Here is a 26314-nt window from a genome sequence, read left to right as displayed (position 1 = left end):
GCATGTTTGCATGCCTTTTGGATATGCTCAGACATTGCCGATTTTTACCGGAACATCGCCACCTACTTCTACTCGATCTGTGGCACCAAGGTCGGCCCTTAAGTGGATAAATCCATCTGAGGCCTGAAACTGTTGGGGGTATCCACACACCAACACACATTGCTCCAAGCCTTCGATACCATGGTAATACAAACTGTCCTGGAAAACTGGAGGCCTTGTTATAGATCTCTATATGCATTAGGAGCGATGGAGCACCTCAGCTACAAGATTAAGGGAGGAAGAAAAAAATACTACATGAGGCGATATGTACCCTATTCCTTCAGAATCCCACGTAACATAAAACATCTGGATGTTAGCGGCAGGTGGGGAGGAGGAATGGGTGACAGGAATCACACCACTCTACCACACTCTGACTGACAGTGGTCCCCAGGAGGGATGAAGGCAGAAGCAGGCTCCACACTTATGTTGTTCTTTATATTATTTTATTTTCCCATTCATTGATTTGGTTCTAACCCCCCTATCCCGAATATCCCTCCCCCACCCTTCCCCTCCCACCTCTAATACTCCTCTCCCGATCTCGAGCACTACCTTTAGGAGGGAAAGGAACGCGACAAACCCCAAACAGCCCCCGTTAGGAAGAGCGTAAACACCCAGAGGTCATGGCTCCCAGTCACGTTACCCGTGCGCAAATCTGTTTACCCTTTGTTTTGTTCAGGGTTCATGAAAAAACGTTAAAATGTCAACTGAAAACAAACCAACATATTTGTTGTGGAGATGTTTAATTAACTAGTCCAGTTTGTCGAGTGAGGTGCATGATATTGCACTGCTCTCACTTTAGAAATAATTATACTACCAGTTGCAAAATCGCTCTGCATCATACCGCTCTAAAGAGGTCATGCAATCCACAGCTTTAGTGATGTTATCCTTTTAAATTTATATATCTTTCTTATGTAGGAGCCAAACGTTCCATTACAGTAAATTTAACTTCCATATCCCCACACAAACATGAATAAGGATTTTTTAAAATGAAAATTGTTACTTGTTAGAGAGCATGAATGGTTGCTATAGTATCTATGATGGGGAATATACTTCGGATGGTAAAAAAGTAAAGCACACAAATGGAAATTAAAAACGATATTCATTATCATTCATTGTGGTTATAATTTTTATGGTTCTGATTATACTGTTGACGGTGTTGTTTGTAATTTTGAAACTAGATATTATACTTCTGATTTAAAGCTTTCGTGACTGCAGGGATTCATCTTCTTGGTTCTTTCGGTAAAGTCACGTAGAAGGGAAGTAATAAAATAATAAAAATAAAACATAATAAAACAATTCTCACGACGTTTCGGCCACAATGCAAGCAGCCGTCCTCAGGTGAAAACCAGGTCCGTCGAGGCGACAGAGTCTGAATGAAACAGCACACGAGCTTGGAGCATATATATAAGCTGGGCGCATTGACAAAGGAATTTGCATATCAAAAGGAATTTAGCATATTTATGGGAAATGCAGGAATGTGATTAGTACTGCATATGCATGTGCATTATGCAGGATTAACAGCATCAAAGGGAGCTGCAGTTACTGCTGCTGCAGCAGTTGCTGCTGCTGCTGCAGTTTCTGCTGCTGCTGCAGTTGCTGCTGCTGCAGTTGCTGCTGCTGCTGCACTTGCTGCTGCTGCTGCACTTGCTGCTGCTGCTGCACTTGCTGCTGCTGCTGCAGTTGCTGCCTTATCCATTTTAATATAACACTATGTATTATTCTACCCACCCTAATGTGTATCATACTGCTATATGTTTACTGTACAATTACGACACCAAACATTACTCTGCACACTGCACCATGCCAGTGAGTGGAACGCGGTCTGAAAGTCACCGTAAACGTGAACACAATCAGTTAAGATCCGAAATGGTTTATTACGTCCTTCCAATGATTGCTAAGCCAGAATCCATCTTCTCGGTTGAAATTGTCTCTGTGTTTGTATATGTGGATCGCCTCATGAACGAATCTCTCATGATAGCCAGATGGCTTGCAGAGAACCTCTGTCTTGGAGAAGTCAATGTCATGTGAGCCCACTGAATTGTAACCTCAGCCGTGGCAGATCACTGTTACAATTCAGTGGGCTCACATGACATTGACTTCTCCAAGACAGAGGTTCTCTGCAAGCCATCTGGCTATCATGAGAGATTCGTTCATGAGGCGATCCACATATACAAACACAGAGACAATTTCAACCGAGAAGATGGATTCTGGCTTAGCAATCATTGGAAGGACGTAATAAACCATTTCGGATCTTAACTGATTGTGTTCACGTTTACGGTGACTTTCAGACCGCGTTCCACTCACTGGCATGGTGCAGTGTGCAGAGTAATGTATGGTGTCGTAATTGTACAGTAAACATATAGCAGTATGATACACATTAGGGTGGGTAGAATAATACATAGTGTTATATTAAAATGGATAAGGCAGCAACTGCAGCAGCAGCAGCAAGTGCAGCAGCAGCAGCAAGTGCAGCAGCAGCAGCAAGTGCAGCAGCAGCAGCAACTGCAGCAGCAGCAGAAACTGCAGCAGCAGCAGCAACTGCTGCAGCAGCAGTAACTGCAGCTCCCTTTGATGCTGTTAATCCTGCATAATGCACATGCATATGCAGTACTAATCACATTCCTGCATTTCCCATAAATATGCTAAATTCCTTTTGATATGCAAATTCCTTTGTCAATGCGCCCAGCTTATATATATGCTCCAAGCTCGTGTGCTGTTTCATTCAGACTCTGTCGCCTCGACGGACCTGGTTTTCACCTGAGGACGGCTGCTTGCGTTGTGGCCGAAACGTCGTGAGAATTGTTTTATTATGTTTTATTTTTATTATTTTATTACTTCCCTTCTACGTGACTTTACCGAAAGAACCAAGAAGATAGATATTATACATCAGTGACTTCCTTCTTCCAACAACAATAATGAAGTATTTCGATTTAAAGCTTTCGTGACTGCAGGGATTCATCTTCTTGGTTCTTTCGGTAAAGTCACGTAGAAGGGAAGTAATAAAATAATAAAAATAAAAATAAAACATAATAAAATAATTCTCACCTGAGGACGGCTGCTTGCGTTGTGGCCGAAACGTCATGATAATTATTTTATTATGTTTTATTTTAATTTTTATTATTTTATTACTTCCCTTCTACGTGACTTTACCGAAAGAACCAAGAAGAATAATGAAGTATCTTCTTGGTTCTTTCGGTAAAGTCACGTAGAAAGGAAGTAATAAAATAATAAAAATAAAACACAATAAAATAATTCTCACGACGTTTCGGCCACAACGCAAGCAGCCGTCCTCAGGTGAAAACCAGGTCCGTCGAGGCGACAGAGTCTGAATGAAACAGCACACGAGCTTGGAGCATATATATAAGCTGGGCGCCTTGACAAAGGAATTTGCATATCAAGAGGAATTTAGCATATTTATGGGAAATGCAGGAATGTGATTAGTACTACATATGCATGTGCATTATGCAGGATTAACAGCATCAAAAGGAAGCTGCAGTTTGCTGCTGCTGCTGCAGTAATAATGAAGTATTTTAAAATATACTGCTGCAGGCAGTCCTCCCCATGCCGTCGCAGTCGTAAAGGTTGTTGAACCATACCTCTCCGCACTCTTCTGGATTTGACCAGCAAAAATTCGCCTCGAGAAAGTCTTGATATACAGAGTTGACTGAAATTTTCTGCTGATCTGCTGAGCAGTCAAATAGTACGAGGGGAGAATGTAATGGGAGGGATACGGGGCATGGGCTCAGTCACGAGCGCTTTCATACAGCACAAGCATCTACAATATTTGAGAGAAAAAATGACAAATGGACACCCACTGATGTTTACGCCCAAGGCACAACAACTCAATTTGCGTCAAGCTCGGAATGTGGCCCGTCCAGCCTTGTCACACACAGGCAGTGGAGAGAGCAGGGTGGAAAATAATACAATCGAGAGTGCATTTACAGAGCATCTCGAATATATCTGCATCTCAACATGCAGTGCACAACAATCAGACAAGTAGCATGGGGAACAAGGAGGCGTTTATCGACTGCATACATTCATACAGAGAGAACAGACAGTGATGGGCATAGGAGAAGTGGGTGGATGGCGAGAGAGACAGGCTCAGAGAATTGTGCCAGAAGGGGTGAATAAGTGCCCTGCTAATGAGTCAAGTTTGACTAAAATCTCCCTTAGTTGCTGGGCAGAGAGGACGGAGGGGAGTAGACAGCGATGAGAGGGGCGATAGAGGAAAGCAAGGCTGAAGGAGTGGATTGAATATTGTTTTTTAAATATTTATCAGGTAAAACCCACTGAGAAGCTACCTGACAACAAATGATAGCTCAACGAAGTGGCTTAACATGTGTAAATTTATAGCAACTAAATAATCTAAATGCATGATTCTAAATGTGGAGGGAAAAACTGGAAGATCCGAAGAAAAATTCACGTGGCCAAGGGGAGAAATGCAAACTCCAAATATACAACAGGCGTCAGGGTCGGGACCAAACCCACGACCTCATGCATACCAGGCTAGGGAGATAACGTCTCGCCCCCATGGCGCCCCATGAGACGGAGAGGCAGGCAGGGGCGAGTCCATGGATGATCTTGAAGACGGCGAGGGCAATCATGTATTTGATCACCAAGACCTCATATTTACCAATGAAAAAAACAAGTGAGACGGAATAGATTTAGTACTGTGCTATGAATGACAAGACTCCCAGTTTAATGGCACCCATGATGAAGATCTAATTTAACTCTCATTTAAACAGTTACAGCGAGGTAGGCTGCACTCGATTATATCGCATTGTGAACTCGAGCTTCTACATAAGAATGAGTCCCATAGGCAGCACCATGGGAAGGGGACAGTGGGGGATATCGCTTTCTCACTTGACTGACTGGGCACGAGTAATTGACCTCAGCCCTGATTGACAATATCTGTGAACAGGGAGGTATGAGCCAATCGAATCAACAACAAAAACCGTGACATCTCGCCAAGTTGCATATGCACAGAGACAACTAAAGAAAAATAATCAAATCCACAACCACACCTGGATATGATAATGAAGTAAAGCCCTGCTGGATAATGGGCACCCGAAGCCCTGTCGGTCGTGTGGTTTCTTGCTTTGCTATACTTCACCACGCTGGCGAGTGCAGGTTGGCAAAGCGAGGGGGGCAGGTCTGATTCATTTGTCACTCGCCTTTGATTTTAGGCCAAAGGTTCGTCGTGCAGTGCGCCTAGCACTGGGCAACTGTTCCAGCCCAGATGCCCTGGGCATCCTTGCGCATGAGACATTCAATCTCAATAGAATTTGCAGGTGAAATATTTTTGGAATAATAAAAAAGTGCAATTAAGGATACCAGAGAAATTGAAAACTGCCATGACACGGTGGATTAAAATAATGAATCACGACTGAACGTACAAGCCAAGCACACCAAGGTGGTGCTCGCTTCATCCACCCATCCTCACTTCAGCGCGATTGCTTTCCAGCGCGTGTCTCGTGACTCGTGAAGGGAATATCTGCGTCGGTGTCTCGCTCGTGCAGCTCCACGCTACCCACAGCAGACGCGCGCTCCCTACAGAGGATCCACGGTCGCACGTCTTCTACACCTACAGCATGAGCTCCAGCACAAACATCCCCCATATAGCTCTACAGACTGGTGGGGCAGTACTCTTATTGAACCCCTATAAAGGCCGTAATTGCACACGATAGGGTGGGTATTCAGAACCACGTGGGACCGCCTTTGTCTCCCCCAATACTTATTTTAGGTACACACAGTGACTTTGCTCAAGAGACACCGCACATACACTCACACGTGCTACACCGTCTTCCACACACACAGAGAGATTAATCCACCAAACATAAATCTGCCGTATAGCCTACACAGGCAGTTTATAGTCTGCACCACACCACACATTGCCCCCCACGCACCACAAACTCCCCACACTCACCCTCGCTGTGAAGTGTTGAGTCGCCCGCGTGTCTCGCCCCTGACACGCGCAGACGCGGCCCGGCTCGCCGTGTCGCCTCCTCTGCTGCTTTCTCAGCCTCAGGCCCTGACGCCAGCAGTGGCATCAAGAAGTCTCCTCCAGTCGCAGCAGGAAGGAGAGGGGAGGGGGGTGTTCAAGGGTGAGTGGGGGGGAAGGGTGGGGGTTGAGAAGGGTGGTACCTGCAAGCACTGTGGTTCTTTTTTTGTGGTAAGTGTTACATTTCGATTTAAAGCTTTCGTGACTGCAGGGATTCATCTTCTTGGTTCTTTCGGTAAAGTCACGTAGAAGGGAAGTAATAAAATAATAAAAATAAAACATAATAAAATAATTCTCACGACGTTTCGGCCACAACGCAAGCAGCCGTATGTGTGTGAAAACCTGAGGACGGCTGCTTGCGTTGTGGCCGAAACGTCGTGAGAATTATTTTATTATGTTTTATTTTTATTATTTTATTACTTCCCTTCTACGTGACTTTACCGAAAGAACCAATAAGGTAAGTGTTACACTTGATCATTTATTACTTTATTTTTCAATTATTATTTGCCAGGGCTTCACAATCATTAAGCAGTTTTAAGTTAAATCTAAACATTCACCTTTTAAAACTACTTTTAAGATGCTTTTATAGTGCTATTTTAAAATTTGCCTTCAACAGTAATTTATTATAATGCAATTTTGTTTTACATGGAATTTGCTTTTATTATTCTTGTGATTTAGTCTATACACATATATAATACAGGTAGGAACAATGTTCCACACTGCCCACCAGGGATTTTTGTCTGTCTGTCTGTCGTGCATAAATAAATATATATATATAATACAAACAGCTCTTTGATTGGTGGAGACCTACTGCCGGGTACGGAGAGGGGAGGGGCCTAAGGGAAGGGGGATTAGGGGAGGGGCCTAAGGATATGGGGGGTTGGTCAGGGGAGGGGCCTAAGGGAGGGGGGGTCAGCGGAGGGGCCTGAGGGAGGGGGGTAAGGGGAGGTGCCTAAGCAAGGGGGAGGGGCCGATAGTTAAGGGGGCTGAGGATGTCGGGGAGGGTGGGAAAAAAGTAAACACGCCCACTCATCCAACTGCCCCCCCCCCCTGCACGGCGCGCTGAGTGTGTGTGTGAGTCTGACAGTGTGAGAGTGTGTGTGTGAGTCTGAGAGTGTGAGAGTGAGTGTGTGTGTGTGTGAGAGTGAGTGTATGTGTGTACAAAATACCCAGGCAGGTGCTTAGTTTTGGTGGGGCTGATGGTAAGGCCCCACCTCTTAGTGGCACGCTCCAGTCTCAGCAGCAGCGTCTCCAACTCCTCTTCTGAATGAGCAGCTATTACCAAATCATCGGCATACATAACGTGGTTGACCAATAGGGAGCCATCCCTTGATCGCACCTGGGCGTCGATCAGCCTCCCATTATATCTGTACCAAATGGAAATTCCCCCGGTACAGCTATTGAAGGCTTCACGAACTACGCAGTCGAAATAGATGTTAAATAATGTGGGAGCCAGAGGACATCCCTGTCGCACCCCAAGGTGTACAGGGAAAGGCTCCGACTCCCGGCCACGTAGTTTTACCCAGGCCCGCTCACCATCATGAAGGTCCTTAATGATCGTGAGCAGAGGGTCAGGGACTCCGAAAGCACGAATAACAACCCAGAGCCCAGTCTTACTGATGGTATCATAGGCCTTGACCAGGTCAATAAAGCAGAGATGTAGGTCTGTTTGGAATTCCCTACACCTCTGCTGTAGCAGACGGACAGAAAAAATGGCATCTGTGCAGGACCGCCCTTTCCTGAAACCGCATTGGGGCTCCGCAAGCCTCTCCTCAGCGTGCCTAGCAAGACGATGTTGAATAATCCTTGCCAGGACCTTACCCGGCACACTGAGGAGTGAGATGCCCCTGTAGTTGTTACAGTCGGTACGGTCCCCCTTCTTAGAGAGGGGGACCACCAGGGCATCCTTCCAGTCCTGCAGAACCCGTCCAGCGGTCCAGACTGTTGTTATGATGTCATATAGGGCAGTCTGTGCACAAACGCCACCCTCCCTCAGCATTTCGCTTGGGAGATCATCTCTGCCCGGTGCCTTTCCTGGTCTCAGACGCCGGATCACCCTCAGTACTTCCTCAACAGCTGGCACCTCAGCCAGCCACTCACAGGGGATGACCTCTTCCAATATTTGAGGCACCGCAGCCTCAGCAGGGTGATCCCCACTTTGTGCCATGATGTTTTCCTGGCTGAGAGATTTTCCCTCCCCCAGGACCTCACAGAAATGCTCAGCAAATCTGCAAACCTGTTCCTGGGGGTCAGAGATTGGATCACCGTTTTTTCCTCTAATGATGGTAATAGGTGTGGCGCTGCAGGTTACTTTTTTGTTGGAGTGGAGAGTTTCCCATACCTGGGCAGTGTGCTTATGACCGGCTCCAGTTTATCAGCAGAGGTCTCACTCCGAATCAATCGAGCGGCAATATCTTTTCATCGGTTGCGTAACGCTGTGTGGAAGCTACCTGGTCTGTCACTCCGCACGAAGCTTCAGGTCTTCTCGGCCACGGTCATTCCCTCCCTTCTCTACGCTTGCGAAACGTGGACCCCCCTAATGGAGCATCTTCGCCGGTTGGAAACATTTAGGCTGGCCTGCCTACAATCCATCCTGGGTTTAACCAGGCTGGATTGTGTGAGGAGCTCACAAGTCCTTGAAAGATCTGGGCAAAGTCCCATCAGTGAGCTCCTCCGGCAGGCAAGGCTGCGTTGGCTGGGTCATGTAGCCCGCATGCCCAGCCACCGCATGCCTAAACAACTTTTGTTCGGCCAGATCGAGGGGGCTAAACGGGCACGGCACGGGCTGGAGAAGAGATGGAGTGATGCGGTACAGGAGGACGTGGAGCTAAGTGGACTTGCCGATGACTGGTACCAGCGGTGTCAAGATCGGCCTCAGTGGAGGAGGCTCGTGAAGGACGCTACTGGGCAGTTGGAGGCAGTCGCCCTCCAACAACAACGGAGGGCGGAGGAGCGACGCTCACAACAACGAGCGGAGCGCCGGGTGGCTAAAGCACAGCAAGTTGGTACAGTAGGGGGCACAGGTGGTGCATCAGCCAGTCATCTCGGTCATCTCGGTCAGTCGACCCGTGGCACCTGGGTCTGCCCCTGACCTCCTGCCAGCGGGCGTTCGACACTTCACGTGGCCTCAAGGTGCACTTGTGGGGAGCGGTAGTGTAGCGGTTAGCGCGCTGCGCTATGAATCTGGCGACCCGGGTTCGATTCCCGCTCACGGCTAACACCAGTGACGATTATCTGAACCGGTCCTGGGCCTCCCCTAGGTCGACTCAGCCTTAAATGAGTACCTGGTGCGGTGTGTAAACATCGCCACTAGGGAGACAAAGGCGGTCGGGCGTGGTGTTGGCCACCCACCCCCTCGTGTACCGTTCCGGCCTTCATAGGTGCTCGCTAACAGCACTTGCCCCTACAGTCTGTTAAGGCTATACGGGGGATCTTTGTCTTTGTCTTTGTGTGTGAATCTGAGAGTGTGAGAGTGAGTATGTGTGAGTCTGAGAGTGTGAGAGTGAGTGTGTGTGTCTGAGAGTGTGAGGGTGAGTGAGTGAGTGTGAGTCTGAGAGTGTGAGGGTGTGTGTGTGTGTCTGAGAGTGTGAGGGTGAGTGTGTGTGTGAGTCTGAGAGTGTGAGAGGTGAGTGTGTGTGTGAGTCTGAGAGTGAGTGTGTGTGTGTGAGTCTCAGAGTGTGAGAGTGAGTGTGTGTGTAAGTCTGAGAGTGAGTGTGTGTGTGAGGCTGAGAGTGTGAGCGTGAGTGTGTGTGTGTGTGAGTCTGAGAGTGTGAGAGTGTGTGTGTGTGTGAGTCTAAAAGTGTGAGTGTGTGTGCGTGAGTCTGAGAGTGTGAGATGTGAGTGTGTGTGTGAGTCTGAGAGTGTGAGATGTGAGTGTGTGTGTGAGTCTGAGAGTGAGTGTGTGAGTCTGAGAGTGTGAGCGTGAGTGTGTGTGTGTGTCTGAGAGTGTAAGAGTGAGTGTGTTTGTGTGAGTCTCAGAGTGTGAGCGTGAGTGTGTGTGTGAGAGTCTGAGAGGGTGAGAGTGTGTGTGAGTGTGAGTCTGAGAGTGTGAGAGGGAGGGTATGTGTGTGCGAGTCTGAGAGTATGAGAGTGTGTGAGTCTGAAAGTGTGTGTGTGAGCGTGAGTGTATGTGTGTGCGAGTCTGAGAGTATGAGAGTGTGTGTGTGAGTCTGAAAGTGTGTGTGTGTGAGCGTGAGTGTGTGTGAGCGTGAGTGTGTGTGTGTGCGAGTCTGAGAGTGTGAGCATGAGTGTGTGTGAGTCTGAGAGTGTGAGCGTGTGTGAGTGAGTCTAAAAGTGTGAGAGTGTGTGTGCGTGAGTCTGAGAGTGAGTGCATGTGTGTGTGAGTCTGAGAGTGAGTGTATGTGTGCGAGTCTGAGAGTGAGTGTGTGTGTGAGTCTGAGAGAGTGAGTGTGTGTGTGTGAGTCTGAGAGTGTGAGAGTGAGTGTTTGTGTGAGTCTGAGAGTGTGAGAGTGAGTGTGTGTGTGTGAGAGTCTGAGAGTGTGAGGGTGAGTGTATGTGTGTGTGTGAGTCTGAAAGTGTGAGCGTGAGTGCATGTGTGTGTGAGTCTGAGAATGAGTGTGTGTGAGTCTGAGAGTGAGTGTGTGTGAGTCTGAGAGTGAGTGTGTGAGTCTCAGAGTGTGAGAGTGAGTGTATGTGTGTGTGTGAGTCTTAGTTACCTAGAGTGTTATACAGGTAGGAACAACAGGTTCCACACTGCCCACCAGGGATTATGTGTCTGTCTGTCGTGCATATCCGGAATTCCGCCCACCCATGCACCTCCCCACCGAACACCAAGCTACGCTGCGATTGGTTGACGATGTCGGGGAGGGTGGGGGGGAAGGGTCAACATGCCCACTCATCCAACTGCCCCCCACCCTCCCGAACGCCATGCTGTCCAACCAAGTTCCTACCTGCCCACTCCGAAGGAACGTGTTATATCACTCACCACTGATGCTGTTACCAGATATTGAACCCAGGTCACTTAGTAATGGAATGTGCCAACGACTTTCCCACCATTTCCATAAACGTGTAATGCGGGCGTAAACGGCCCTCCGGAGGTGACGTCATGAGGGGAGGAGTTAGGTCACGTGGGGGGAGAGGGGTTAAGCTATAGAGGGAGGGGAACCGGAAGAGGAGGGAGTGACGGGGGACCAGGAACGAGAGAGGCCACGAAGGGCGAAAGCGGAGGGTGGCGAGATCGCCACGGGCACGAGGGAGCGAGGATCGGCACCGTCGGCCAGCGGTGACCGACCCGAAGCAGCGAGGAGGCTGCAGTCAGCAGCGGGGCTGCATACAGAGTCAGCAGCGGGTCTGCACACGGAGTAGCAGCCAAGAAGGTCTGCATATAGAGTAAGCAGCGGGGATCTGCATAGGAAGTCAGCAGCGAGTCTGCAGGGAGAGGACGGAGGTTACAATAGAGAAAGGAGAGAGTCTGCGGGGAGAGGAAGGAGGCTACAATAGCGACAGCAGCCGGGGGCTACGAATACAGTGTCTATAAGAGAGTGCCGTGTGGGAGAAGACAAGAACCCAATAAAGGACACGAAGTCAGAGAGAAGCGTCTGAGTCCTTTTATTACACTGGAGTCAGAAGTGAAACGGCATGGCGAAACAATTGAGGAAAAAGAATATTCCATCTCCGGCGTCGGCTTCATCTTCCGACGACGACGATCTTCCTCTGGCAGTCGGCTTGACTTCGGCAGAGGAAGAGATCCGTGAGGGTCCGGGGGTCGAGGAGGTTGCCGCGTCGTCGGACCCATCTGCTCCAAAGGACGCTGATTTAAGATGGATCCAGATGGCGGAGCAACTGGTAACTCTCAAAAACGTCATCACACAGTTGTGTGACCTTGTCACGCCAAGGGCGGCGTTGGAAGGTGATGGTGGTGATCGGCAGGAGCCTGGGTCGTCTTCGATGGCGCCGCCATCGGCCACGCGGCGCGAAGACGCCATCTTGGGCGTGGCGCACCACGGAAAGCGGGAAGCCGCCATTTTGGGACCGCCGCGACGGTCGTCCGCCATCTTGTCGACACCGCGTTGCGACGCCTTGTTGAATTTACCACCGGAAGAGTCAGCGGCGGAAGGAAGCAAGCCAAGGAGTCGCAGTCGTCACCTAACAACCGTCAAAGAATTCTCCATCGGGGGCGATTGGAGTGCGTTCGCCTGTAGATTTTTGGCGGCGGTACGTACAGCGAGGTGGACGGACGCTGAGGCACTGGAGGTGCTTCCGACTCTTCTTGATGATGAGTCCGTTCGTTTTTTTCGCTCTATAAAAGCTGCGAAGAAGAAGACTCTGCGAGGGGTGTTCGATGAAATGGCGGACGCGTACGAGCCACCGGATGACGCCCATCGCCGATTCGTGCAACGGCAACGCGCACCTGAGGAGTCACCTGTGGCGTATAGGGGCGCCGTGTTGGAACTCGCTATGGCCGCTTACCCAGAGACGGATCCTGACCTGCTGGAACCTCTCATCCTGGGGAAGATGTTGGAGTTGTCCCGAGATCTTGGCATTCCTATGCCGGCGTGCGGTCACGAAAAGCTCACGTCCCGGGCCGCGGCCAAGTGTCTGGACGCCCAGTTTAATCTCCGCCGCTGGAAACAGGTCACGGCGTGGACGGGCGGTCCTGTCGTCGATGGGGGTGCCGTAGGGTGGGACCCTACAAAGGCCGTGTACGTGCCGGATGGGAGCGGCCAGAAGGAGTTGTCGGCTGCCTCTGCTCCGTGGCCGGCCCGAAGCGGGCCGGGGCCGCGGGCTGCGCCGCCGGTGCGGCCGCGTCGGGACGGGGTGCCCGCTGCGCGCCGCTCCGACGTCGAGTGCTTCCGCTGCGGCCGTCGGGGCCATTACGCCAGGGACTGCTGGGCCCGTGTTCCGGGTCCGCCCCAGCAGGAGGCCTCGACAGCGGACGCTCCAAAGAAAGATCCTCCAGCACAGGCAAGTCGGTGCGCACCAGACACCCGGCAAATGAGTACCTGGTGCGGTGTGTAAACATCGCCACTGGGGAGACAAAGGCGGTCGGGCGTGTGGTGCAGGCCACCCACCCCCTCGTGTGCCGTTCTGGCCTTCATAGGTGCTCGCTAACAGAACTTGCCCCTACAGTCTGTTAAGGCTATACGGGGGATCTTTGTCTTTTTTTCAAAACAACACCTTTATAAACACAAACAAGTTTCAGATTATAAAGGTACAGTGCAGTATAAATGAATGGATGATTGTGAGTAAACTAATAATTGTGAATGCCACAAATAGCATATGCTTCTGTGTTATATATGAAACAATGAGCAGCTTTGCTCATGAACGCGTGTGCTCTGGTCATGTTCACCACCATTGTGAGTGTCCCTCACTCACCGCGTGTTTGACTCCGCGGCTCCCATGGGCTCAGTGAGTCAACGCTGTCCCTTCTCCCGTCCACCCGGGTTTAGGCTGAGTGACAACAGTATCGGAGACAGCGGACTCCGACTTTTAGCGGACGGGATTTTGGGGAGAGAAGGGAGTTTGGAGATGTTAGAGTGAGTAATGTCCTAATGCACTCACACTAATATAAGCACACATAAACAAATATATACACATATGCGGACACAAAACACAAAGATACTCAGTATAAGGTAAAACATTTTGGAACGTCTATTATAACTTTATTTTTTATTCACTTTTTACAACACTTTTCACCACTATTAAATAACAACACAATTACAATTGTCACATTACCTACCCTAACCAATGATATTGTTTCAAACTATATTATGTTAATACAGTAGATCATCGATTATCCGGCAGCCGGATTTTCAAAAACACCAAATAATCGCATCATTATATAATAATGGCTTATTTTTGCATATTCTTGAATAAGATTATATTTTTAGGTGTTCTGTATATATAGTGTTTTTAAATAGCTTGCGATATCAAAATCGCTTACATAAATATGTAGGACTGGTACTGATGCGACAGCTTCTTGTCTTTCTCGTCTCTTTAATTCACACATATAATTCACACCTCCTCCTCGTCATCACTCCATATCTCTCCAATCGCTTGCTCCGCGACTTCGCTCGCTCTCTCTCTCCCCCAAGGTCCGTTACTCCGCTGCTACCCTACTCAGTACTCGCTCCGTCCACTGCTACCCTATCTATATTCTCTCTATCCACTGCTACCGTACGCTGTATTCTCTCTATCCACTGCTACCCTATCTGTATTCTCTCTGTCTACCCTTATCGCATCTATTCCTGCTCCCTGCTGCTCCGTCTCTGTCCCGGGCACCAACCACTCCAACTCCGACTCCAACACCAACCAAGACTCCCCGTCACTGTGCCTTTATACCCGAACCAATCAGCCCCAATTAATTATCTCATCCTCCGCTTCGTTACTCGCCCCCAGGCCCCCAGCCTCACGTCGTCTTGTTATCGTCGCCACTCCGGCGCCAGCCATAAACCACTCACCCTCTCGACCAATCACCGGCCTGCGTCCTCAATTACCCTTAACACCTGTGGCGTCTCTTATGACCTCACCCCTTAATTGGCACAACAACTGTATCCTCATTTGCTCCCACTGTACGCTGCTCGCTCCCCTAGCAACAGAACGCGTGGTGCGTGACATTTCAAGTCCTACATCACCCCCCCCCCCCTGTTGAAAAAGTTAGCCGTCCCGGCTAAACACAACGCGCCACGCGGCAACACACAACAACCCAACAATGCACGTGATCCCCAAAGTCCATGTCTCCCAAATTTTATGAAAAAGTCAATCTTCTTGAACGGGATCCTGCGGCCGGTCCATCGCCCCGGCTCGACTGAACAGGGGGCAGGGTATCTCTGTCCGTGGGCACGGGGCAACGTCCTGCCAGAAACGTGCGCCCATTTTTGTTACACCTGCCATTCCTCGATGAGACCCCAATGTGGTCACGTGTGTCCCGGGGTGTCTCCTGACTCAAAAATGGCGATCCTGCAGACACACGGGGAGTAGACTGCAGAGGTGCGTTCTCCCGTCGCCGCACAGTACGCTCGTCAGACACATCCAATACAGGCCGTTCCGGGATGGGAGATGACGAATCATAAGGCACGACATATTTATTTAAATTTCGATTTAAAGCTTTCGTGACTGCAGGGATTCATCTTCTTGGTTCTTTCGGTAAAGTCACGTAGAAGGGAAGTAATAAAATAATAAAAATAAAACATAATAAAATAAAATAATTCTCACGACGTTTCGGCCACAACGCAAGCAGCCGTCCTCAGGTGAAGAATGAGACCATGCCAAGCTAGAAGCTTATATATAAGCTGCGTTGGAGGTGGAAGAAAGAGCGCCTTAACAAAAGAATGTGCATATGAAGAGGAATTTAGCATATTCATGGAAAATGCGTAGGAGGTGGGCGGGGGGGTTTCAAAGTCATATTATGCCCATGCATTATGCAGGATCAACAGCACCAAGGGGGGGTGCAGGGATTAGCAGTAACAAAGGAAAGGAATGTTAATGACATGTAGCTGCAGTTACTCAACAACCACGTAGAAAACTAAAGTATAAACTACATTAAAAACTAAAGTATAAATAGCATAGCACCATCAGTATACTTACTATACTCTACACTAAGCTGAGTTACTAACAGCAAGTAATACATTACAATTCTACGTCGTAAAAATTATATAATATGCTTCCATCTAAACTTTATTCTATTGCATCACACGAGCATATACCGTACTATATACTGCCAACATTAAATTATATACTGTATTGCTGTAAACCAACCTATATCTTATACATTTAATATAACACTATGTATTATTCTACCCACCCTAATGTGTGTCGAAATGGTTTATTACGTCCTTAGCAATCATTGGAAGGACGTAATAAACCATTTCGACACACATTAGGGTGGGTAGAATAATACATAGTGTTATATTAAATGTATAAGATATAGGTTGGTTTACAGCAATACAGTATATAATTTAATGTTGGCAGTATATAGTACGGTATATGCTCGTGTGATGCAATAGAATAAAGTTTAGATGGAAGCATATTATATAATTTTTACGACGTAGAATTGTAATGTATTACTTGCTGTTAGTAACTCAGCTTAGTGTAGAGTATAGTAAGTATACTGATGGTGCTATGCTATTTATACTTTAGTTTTTTATGTAGTTTATACTTTAGTTTTCTACGTGGTTGTTGAGTAACTGCAGCTACATGTCATTAACATTCCTTTCCTTTGTTACTGCTAATCCCTGCACCCCCCCTTGGTGCTGTTGATCCTGCATAATGCATGGGCATAATATGACTTTGAAACCCCCCCGCCCACCTCCTACGCATTTTCCATGAATATGCTAAATTCCTCTTCATATGCACATTCTTTTGTTAAGGCGCTCTTTCTTCCACCTCCAACGCAGCTTATATATAAGCTTCTAGCTTGGCATGGTCTCATTCTTCACCTGAGGACGGCTGCTTGCGTTGTGGCCGAAACGTCGTGAGAATTATTTTATTTTATTATGTTTTATTTTTATTATTTTATTACTTCCCTTCTACGTGACTTTACCGAAAGAACCAAGAAGATATTTATTTAACCGCGACGGGTGAACATGCCACCATCGGCGACCCCACCGAATCCTCATACTCTGGTCCATACAAATTTCCACAACTCGACGGGACCCTGCCAGGGCCGATAAAATTTTGGTGACGTGCCTACTGGCACCATCAGACAATGTAACCCGGCCCTGTCTCCCACTTGCCATGGTTCCCACGGAGGCTATATACCGTACAGGCGCCCGTTAACCGCCTGCCTCCGCGTCGTGTTACCCAGTTAACCCACCGGTGCTCGCAACGGCACCCGATATGGTCGCGCCGGCACCTCTCGCCGCGCACACTCGTTACATGCTTTGAGTACAATGAGTATCGTTATGCAATCCCGGCCAGTAAAATCGTTACCCAAGTCAATGCGGTTACCTTTACTCCCAAGTGCACAGAAGCATTAAACAATGAGCAGCTTTGCTCGTGAACGTGTGTGCTCTGGTCATGTTCACCACCATTGTGAGTGTCCCTCACTCACCGCGTGTTTGACTCCGCGGTTCCCGTGGGCTCAGTGAGTCAGCGCTATCCCTTCTCCCGTCCACCCGGGTTTTGGGTTACTCACAACGAGATCGGAGACAGCGGCCTCCGACTTTTAGCGGACGGGATGTTGGGGAGAGAAGGGAGTTTGTAGACGTTAGAGTGAGTAATGTCCTGATGCACACACACTTATATAAGTACACCTAAACAAATATATACACACGTGGACACAAAACACAGTATTACTAATTCTAGATTTGAAGCTTTCGTGACTGCAAGGATTCATATTTTTAGGTTTTTTCGGTGAAGTCACGTAGGTAAACAATTAAAATTAATAAAAGTAAAATTAAATAAAAATCACGACGTTTCGGAGGCAACACAAGCTTCCGTCTTCAGGTGGAACCGTCACAGCCCGACAGCTGTATCAAGTAAATGAGAGATTACAAGAGATACCACTCCGTATATATAATGGTTGAGGGGGGGGCCAGGAATGGCCCACTTTTTATTATTATTACCATAATAATAATAATAATAAGTATAACCCGTAAAAACAAAGTTTTTCACTATAAATCCTTTATATGCGTGGCGGCTAGAGTCCTCTCGTCCTCTGGCTTGAGATGGCTGCCACCTATGGGTCAGATGATTGTCTGCCAGTATTAAGCAATTGGTAATTAAATATTTAATTTGTTTTCCCTAAACACTGTAAAATTTTAGAAAAAAATTTTCACGAACATTAATTGTCTCGCACAACGAGTCTGTGTGCAAAATGTCAGCTTGATTGGATCACGGGAAGTGGGTTAAAAAACGACCGAAAGATTTGCACGGTCGTAAGCAAGCAAGCAAGCACGCAAGCAAGCAAGCAAGCGAACTTAATATAAAGGATTTAATAATAAGTATAACCCATTAAAACAAAGTTTTTCACTCTAAATCCTTTATATGCGTGGCGGTTAGAGTCCTCTCGTCCTCTGGCTTGAGATGGCTGCCACCTATGGGTCAGATGATTGTCTGCAGTATTAAACAATTGGTAATTAAATATTTAATTTGTTTTCCCTAAACAGTGTAAAATTTTGGAAAAAAAATTTCACGAACATTAATTGTCTAGCACAACGAGTCTATGTGCAAAATGTCAGCTTGATTGGATCACGGGAAGTGGGTTAAAAAACGACCGAAAGGTTTGCATGGTCGTAAGCAAGCAAGCAAGCACGCAAGCACGCAAGCAAGCAAGCAAACTTAATATAAAGGATTTAAAAAGTGGGCCATTCCTTATTACCATAATAATAAAAGTGGGCCATTCATGCCCCCCCCCTCAACCATTATATATACGGAGTGGTATTTCCTGTAATCTCATTTACTTGATACAGCTGTCGGGCTGTGACGGTTCCACCTGAAGACGGAAGCTTGTGTTGCCTCCGAAACGTCGTGATTTTTATTTTATTTTACTTTTATTAATTTTAAATTTTTTACCTACGTGACTTTACCGAAAAAACCTAAGAATACAGTATTACTACTATAATAGCCCAGAAATGTGTGTCCCGCGCGTGACGTCACTCCACATGCCGCACCCCCCGTCATTAAGAAGGTCGAGCGGAAATATATATTTTTCGCAAATTCACTTTCAATTTGACGTTTTTTTTATTGAAAGTGAATCTAATAAATAATTCTACGCAGCAACAAAGTGGATTTGGGGTCTTTATTTTTTCTTCAGCACTTGGAACAAAAGGTAAGTCTAATTTATGCTTCTACATTTTAGTTAAATAGACATTTCTCGGTGATTTTTCAGATATTGTACTGCAATCCAATTTATTTGAACCCCAGCAACCGAAAGCAGAAGAGAATAAAGTATCAGAGCAGTGAATTAGAACAAATTTAAGGTCAGTTATATACAGTGCTATTGTGAAATGCAGTGAAGTGTTTTATGACAAACTTTCGTGCAAGATTCACTGCCATTCAATTAACACAATATACAATTATACTCTGCTCATTTTTGTTCGTAAATATTACAGCTTCCGTCCTAGGACGGGCAAAGAAGCTAGTAGCATAATGTTGTATTTTAACGTCTTTTATAACTTTCTTTTTTATGCACTCATCAATTAAGTTATTAGCCACACTTATTCCAGCACTTTTAACCACTATTAAATAACAATACAATTACAATTGTCACATGACCTACTCTAAACAATGATATTGTTTAAAACTATATTATGTTAATACAGTAGATCATCGATTATATCCAGATAATCGCGTCATTATTTAAAATGGCTTATCTTTGCAGATTCTTGAATAAGATTATGTTTTTAGGTGTTATGTATATATATTTAGTCTTTTAAAATTGTTTGCGATATGAAAATCGCTTAAATAAATATACAAAGATATCCTGCTGTAAAAAGTGACTATTTACTGTACCGCACTCACCACTCCAATATCGAAGACTCTGCATGGGGTGGTGTGCGTACTACGCTCTTGTCAACAACTTGTGTTTGACGACAACTTGTGTTTGATGACAACAACTTGTGTTTGATGACAACTTGTGTTTGATGACAACAGCTTGTGTTTTTTAACAAATTGTGTTTTTTGACAACAACTTGTGTTTGACGACAACAACTTGTGTTTGACAACAACTAGTGTTTAACAACAACTTGTGTTTAACAACAACAACTTGTGTTTGACAACTTGTGTTTACAACACCTTGTGTTTAACAATAACTACTTGTGTTTGACAACAACTCGTGTTTAACAACAACAACTTGTGTTTGACAACAACAACTTGTGTTTGACAACAACAACTTGTGTTTGACAACAACAACTTGTGTTTGACAACAACAACTTGTGTTTGACAACAACAACTTGTGTTTGACAACAACAACTTGTGTTTGACAACAACAACTTGTGTTTGACAACTTGTGTTTGACAACTTGTGTTTACAACACCTTGTGTTTAACAATAACTACTTGTGTTTGACAACAACTCGTGTTTGACAACAACAACTTGTGTTTGACAACAACAACTTGTGTTTGACAACAACAACTTGTGTTTGACAACAACAACTTGTGTTTGACAACAACAACTTGTGTTTGACAACAACAACTTGTGTTTGACAACAACAACTTGTGTTTGACAACAACAACTTGTGTTTGACAACAACAACTTGTGTTTGACAACAACAACTTGTGTTTGACAACAACAACTTGTGTTTGACAGTCTGACTGATGTAGCCTTCAGATCGGTGCTCTGGCGAACGCCAAATTGCACACAATTTTCGCTGGATCGTACTGTATGTTTACTGTTTCTGTTACTGTAGTTATCAGTCATGAAACATTTATATACGTGCAGTATTTTCATTGTTTAAGTTGTATGTAGTGTGTAATGTACTGTATATATTATTTGGCACTGAAATAGAGCACAGCTACTTGTTTTGTCACGCACATGGTGCCAATCGCCTGACTGGTACAGCCTTTGCAGCGGTTTTACCGGATGTTGGAAGCCAGATAAACATGAACTCGATATAATCGATGATCATCTGTATTTAGCGTCATAGATTAAATTTTGACTTAAAACTTTTGTGATTGCAGGAATTCATATTCTTGGGTCAATCGGTAAAAGTCACGTAGATAGGTTCAAATAAAATAACAAAAAACTACGACGTTTCGATCGCAACACAAGCAATCGTCATCAGGAGAAATAAGTAATATTTAAAAATACTTTTTTTTAAACACGCTTTAATGAAATGTACTGTACTCGTAATGGCAGAACTCCACGACTCCAGGAAGTGGCCGCGAGGCTGCCACAACGTAAGGGGCGTGGTGATTTACAGCCAACGTCAGTTGAGCGTGGACAATTAGACCCAAGCTGAAACATAACATATAAAGAATGTTTAAAAAATAATAATAATAATGATAGAATATAGTATTATCATCAGTAAGTCATAAGTATACCAAATTTGCAGTCGATACCACATTGGGAAGTGGGTTAAAATTGAGTTACAAGATTTGAGGATACGACAACAACAGAGTTAATAGAAAGCGTGTAATTAAAAAAGCTATTGAGGCAGGCTGCTTTAAAGGTTTGAAATGGGTGTAGTCACCCATATGACCTTTGTACTACACCCATTTCAAAACTTTAAAACAGCCTGCCTCAGCAGCTTTCCCGCCCTTTTTTCTCCTGATGACGATCGCTTGTGTTGCGATCGAAACGTCGTAGTTTTTGTGATCTTTGTTATTTTATTTGAACCTATCTACTTGACTTTACCGAAATACCCAAGAATATGTGCACAGTCTCCACAAACACGACTCTCAACCACTGTCCCATCAACCACCACCACCTCTCACCATCCCCCACTCTGTGCCCAGACCCTCCACCCATCCTCTCTGCCCCCACTCACCGTCTCTTCTCTCCCTGCAGCCTGGGTCAGTGTTCACTGACAGACAAGTCGGGTTCCTCTCTCAGTTGTCATCCTCAAGGCCAACACAGGATTGAAGATTCTCCTGTAAGCTCTGCTGTTCGTTTCTCACATGTGCTCTGTGCACAAACTGTGCTAATTGTTGGTGCAACGCGTCCTGAAGTAAACATGTAAATGTGAACACATTTAATCTTGCTGTCCTGCTTAATCGAGTCCACTTTCAACATGTTTTACTGTCATCTTAACACATTTGTTTAGTTTAACAAGTAGGCTAAAGCAATATTCATATTGTTAGTAGATACATTAATTGTAAACGTCTCCCTGTGTTCCTCGATGAAAATGTACTTGTGTGATCCTCTGTTGTAACTTTGGGTTTATATTAACGCAAACACTTTTCATATTATAAAGGTACAGTGCAGTATAATTGAATGGATGATTGTGATTAAACTGATATTTGTATTATATATAAAATGTCTAACACAGAAGCATTAAACAATGAGCAGCTTTGCTCATGAACGTGTGTTGTCTGGTCATGTTCACCACCATTGTGAGTGTCCCTCACTCACCGCGTGTTTGACTCCGCGGTTCCCGTGGGCTCAGTGAGTCAGCGCTGTCCCTTCTCCCGTCCACGCGGGTTTAGGCTGAATTACAACGAGATCGGAGACAGCGGCCTCCGACTTTTAGGGGATGGGATGTTGGGGAGAGAAGGGAGTTTGGAGATGTTATAGTGAGTAATGTCCTGATGCACGCACACACACTTATATAAGTACACCTAAACAAATATATACACATGCGGACACAAAACACAAAGATACTCGGTATAGCATAATAATGTTGTACAGTATTTTAACGTCTATTATAACTTTCTTTTGCGTGCATCAATTAAGTTATTAGCCACACTTATTACAGCACTTTAAACCACCATTAAATCACAATAGCATTTCAATTGTCACGTTACATACTCTAACCAATGATATTGTTTCAAATATATTATGCTAATACAGTAGAGCATCGATTATCTGGCAGATTCGGGGGGAAGGGGGTGCCTGATTTTCAAAAACACTCGATAATCGCATCATTGTTTAAAATAGCTTATTTTTGCATATTTTTGAAAATGATGTTTTAAAGTGTTCTGTATATATTTAGTGTTTTAAAATAGTTTGCGATGTGAAAATCTCTGAAATAAATCTACAAAGAAAAATGTATATCCTGCTGTAAAAAGTTACTGTATTTACTGTACCGCACTCACCACTCCAATATTGACTCCGCAAGGGCTGATGTGCGTACTACGCTCTTGTTCAACAACTTGTGTTTGACAACAACTTGTGTATGACAACAACTTGTGTTAGACAACAACGACTTGTGTTTGACAACAACTTGTGTATGACAACAACTTGTGTTAGACAACAACGACTTGTGTTTGACAACAACAACTTGTGTTTGACAATCGCCGGACTGATGCAGCCTTCAGATGAGTGTTCTGGTGAACGCCGAAATTGCACGCAGTTTCCGCCAGATCGCACTGTGTGTTTTCTGTTTCTATGACTGTAGTTATTAGTCATGAAACATTTATATACGTGCAGTATTTTCATTGTTTAAGTTGTATGTAGTGTGTAATGTACTGCATATAGTGTTTGATCCTGAAAAAAAGCATAGCTACTTGTTTTGTCACGCACATGGTGGCGGTCGCCGGAATGATACAGCCTTTGGAGAGGTTTTACCGGTTTCACCAGATGTTGGAAGCCAGATAGGCACGCTCTGGATATAATCGATGATCATCTGTGTTTATCGTTATAAATTAAAATAATAATTTTATATAACTATCGGCTGCAAGCTTGACATTAATTGGCCACCCATACGTTTACATTAAATAACAACAACATGATCCTTATTAAAGCCATAAAGTCACCAATGACTCTTATACGCCGACTCCTATACATTTTAACATTGTTTTTTATCCTTACCCAATATACAGTTTAAACCAGCCTTGGCCCTCGAAATGGGTAGCGTGGGCTTCTGTGATAATGAGCTTTATAGCTTTATCGGATTCTCCAATTTAAATATTCAGATTTTGATTCTGACTGCCTGTATCTACAGTGGCCTTTCATGGTCCAACGCAATGTTTAATGCAATATATCGCACAGGCAGACCTCGCCGAATGCGAGGTGTTATGTTCCTGGAAAATGCCGTGTTGGACAAAGCCGCATTAAACAAATAATAGACAAGTAGGGTTGCGTTGCTGAGTCCGCAATAATCACTCCCTACCTCTTTGTTTAACTGATTCTACGAGATTTACTCCCTTGTAATTGTATTTAAGGATGTTGAGTTGCTCTTCATTTCCTGTGAGTGTACACTTTTTATTTTCCAATTTCACCCCACTCAGTGCCTCCTTCTCCCTGTAGCCTGCAGGTCTGCTCACTGACGGACAAATCGATCCCAGCTCTTCATGACATCATGATCACCAACAAAGCATTGAGGGAACTCTTGTAAGCTCTGCTACTCGTGTCTCACATGTACTCTGTTGCTACAGACAAAACAACTTAGATATCCAATTTAAAGCTTTCGTGACTGCAGGGATTCATATTCTTGGTTCTTTCGGTAAAGTCACGTAGAAGGGGAATAAAAAAAAGCATTTAAAAAAATAATTATATAACCCATTTTAACAATAACATTTTATTTATATTATTTTGTTATTTGCCTTCTATGTGACTTTACCGAAAAAACCAAGAATACAACTTAGATTCGTTAGTAACACTGTGGCCTTTACAGAACAAATATGGAAAAGGCAACGTTTGGGCAATGGGCCTCCTGCACATGACGTTTATGTGCTATCAGATCCATTGTCAGAAGTGGGATTAGTAGTGGATGTTTTTCCAGTGCATGTAATATTATATCAGATGCAGGCACATGGCCAAACCACTGGGAATGCCCCCGATCTCAAATCTGCAAGGTAAGCAGGCTTGAGCCTGGATAGTGCTTAGATGGTTGACCACAGCACATAACCACAGGCGTTATAGGCAGCAGAGCTAAGTTGCGGGCAAAAGACTGCGGTGTGCAGCACAATCTAGCCTTGAACTATTCTACGATCCTAGATCTGCAGTCCCTGCCGTCACAGACCTGCAATGACCTGCGTGGTGAAGTATGGTAAAGCAGCTCTCATGGCATGGGGAGACCTTCAGCGTGGTTGTTGTGGGGGCTGCGTGGGTCTCGAACTGTGGGGAGCTGGCCGAGGCTCCGTGTGAACCCGCGTCAGCGTGGACCTCTCTCTGTGCTGCAGGGTGGGGGACAATGGCTTCAGTGAGGAGGGGAAGCAGGAGCTGAGGAGCAAATGGACTCACCGAGGAGGCCTGGATATTTAGATACAAGCTGAGAGGACGTGCTGGCCCTGCAGCAGACGGAGCTGCCCCACGCGCGACTCGCACAGCAGCCCAGCGTATTTCACCTACACAGCTTCTATCGCGACACCGACTCTGAGACGATAATGAGCGGGAGCTCTCTGTGAGCTCCACACGGAGCCGAGGGTAAACGCGGCTCCAAAATGCTGATGAGCGTGGTGATTCTGATGTGTAAGTGTATTTATGAATGTGGTGGTTAGAAGCGCTGTTGGGGGTTGTGGGGAAGGGGTAGCGGGGGGCATGCGGGGGTGCGGGGATTTTAAATGGTCTGGCAGCTCACCATGGTTTCACAGAGTAGGAAAGTTTTTCGTAAATGTGCATATATAGGGGTATGTATCACACTCATGCACATATCCTTGTCTATTTATGACTTCAATAGTCACCCTATATCTATTTATAATTCATGTATTTTAACTTTCAATTGAGCTATAATCGGTCTAAAAATAATCTTCCAAGTCGACTTCAGCTAGAAGGAATTTATGAATGATTGTGTAATGTTGTCGATTTTTTGCAAAAAAGTTGTTTTTGCTCTGAATTCTCTTTCATTGCTCTAATTTATTTTCGATTTTGGTGTCTCAGATTACACTTGTAAATGAACTATCCAGGTTAAAAACTTGGCTAAATAAATACACTTGATATTTCTAATCTTTGCATATACATATATCTGTATACCAAATAACAGCACTTCAACAGCCTCGGAATGCTTAACAATATATCAATAATTACATTTTTATGTACTATTTTATTGAGAGACTGTCATTGTTTAGGTGTGGTCTGGGAATGTTTATTGCTGTTGTTTTACTGCCTTTCCCAAGCTTGGGAATTGATGCAAGTTGAACTTGCATACTTTTATGTATTTATTTAAGTGACACTTATGGTGGTGTGATGCCATCTTCCTCGCCTTGTATGCAAGATTTCGGGGGTTGGATCCCGACCCTGACACCTGCTGTATAGTTGGAGTGTGCATGTTCTCTCTGTGGACGCTTGTATTTTATCTCTGGATTCTCCAGATTTTCTCTCCACATTTAGAAACATCCATTTAGATTATTTTGCTGCTATAAATTTTCACGTGATAATCCACTTCCTCGAGCTTCTGAAAAATTAGATAATAGCTCTGGGCCTTATCTGGTAAGATAAAAAAAAGAGTTTAGTTTCATTTGTATATTTAAGTAATTTGATCACCTTCACTCTACTTTGCACTCTTATCGTGTATTTGTGTTGGTTGTAACTTCCTGTCCTGTCTCTACTGCACTGATTGGATTTTACTCCAGTATAAATATTCAGATTCTGCGATTAGGTGTAGGTTTGTTATTGCATATTCAGCCTTAACCAAGTACCCATCGCAGTGTGTAAACATCAGTACTGGGGAGACAGGTGGCCGAGCGTGGCACTGACCACACCACACCGTCATGTGCCATGTCAGCCTGAATAGGTGTTCACTAACTGCACTTTCCCCAACAATCTGTGTAGGCTA

At 45.3% G+C, this 26314-nt stretch overlaps 2 protein-coding genes and 1 long non-coding RNA gene across 6 annotated transcripts in view; 1 reads left to right on the top strand and 2 right to left on the bottom strand.

Moving 5' to 3' along the window:
- LOC133362979 (NACHT, LRR and PYD domains-containing protein 3-like) overlaps positions 1 to 6128 on the bottom strand; it is a 125173-nt gene extending 119045 nt beyond the window's left edge. Inside the window, exon 1 of one of the 3 annotated variants that reach the window (XM_061581960.1) lies at positions 5966 to 6128. In XM_061581960.1, coding sequence (XP_061437944.1) covers positions 5966 to 6089 — 124 coding nt within the window. In that variant the 5' untranslated portion in view covers positions 6090 to 6128. The remainder of the gene's footprint in view (positions 1 to 5965) is intronic. The other 2 variants (XM_061581958.1, XM_061581959.1) reach the window with 2 other exon arrangements.
- Positions 6129 to 8868: 2740 nt separating this feature from the next.
- The window catches only part of LOC133362981 (uncharacterized), a 439193-nt gene continuing 421747 nt past the window's right edge, over positions 8869 to 26314 (bottom strand). Inside the window, exon 2 of the mRNA XM_061581961.1 lies at positions 8869 to 9115. The gene's annotated coding sequence lies outside the window, so the exon portion shown is untranslated. The remainder of the gene's footprint in view (positions 9116 to 26314) is intronic.
- On the top strand, positions 21159 to 25060 carry LOC133362986 (uncharacterized). Of its 2 annotated transcripts, XR_009757556.1 has the most exons (4): positions 21159 to 21532; positions 22086 to 22172; positions 23848 to 23931; positions 24723 to 25060. It is a non-coding gene; the product is annotated as an uncharacterized LOC133362986 (long non-coding RNA). The 2 variants fall into 2 exon arrangements; XR_009757555.1 differs by lacking the exon at positions 24723 to 25060 and having other exon boundaries at positions 23848 to 24103.

This window comes from Lethenteron reissneri, unplaced genomic scaffold, assembly GCF_015708825.2.
Source record: "Lethenteron reissneri isolate LAM-NWPU_2019-01 unplaced genomic scaffold, ASM1570882v1 scaffold_1639, whole genome shotgun sequence".
Classification (NCBI taxonomy): domain Eukaryota; kingdom Metazoa; phylum Chordata; class Hyperoartia; order Petromyzontiformes; family Petromyzontidae; genus Lethenteron; species Lethenteron reissneri.
This window is presented reverse-complemented; position numbering and strand designations above follow the sequence as displayed.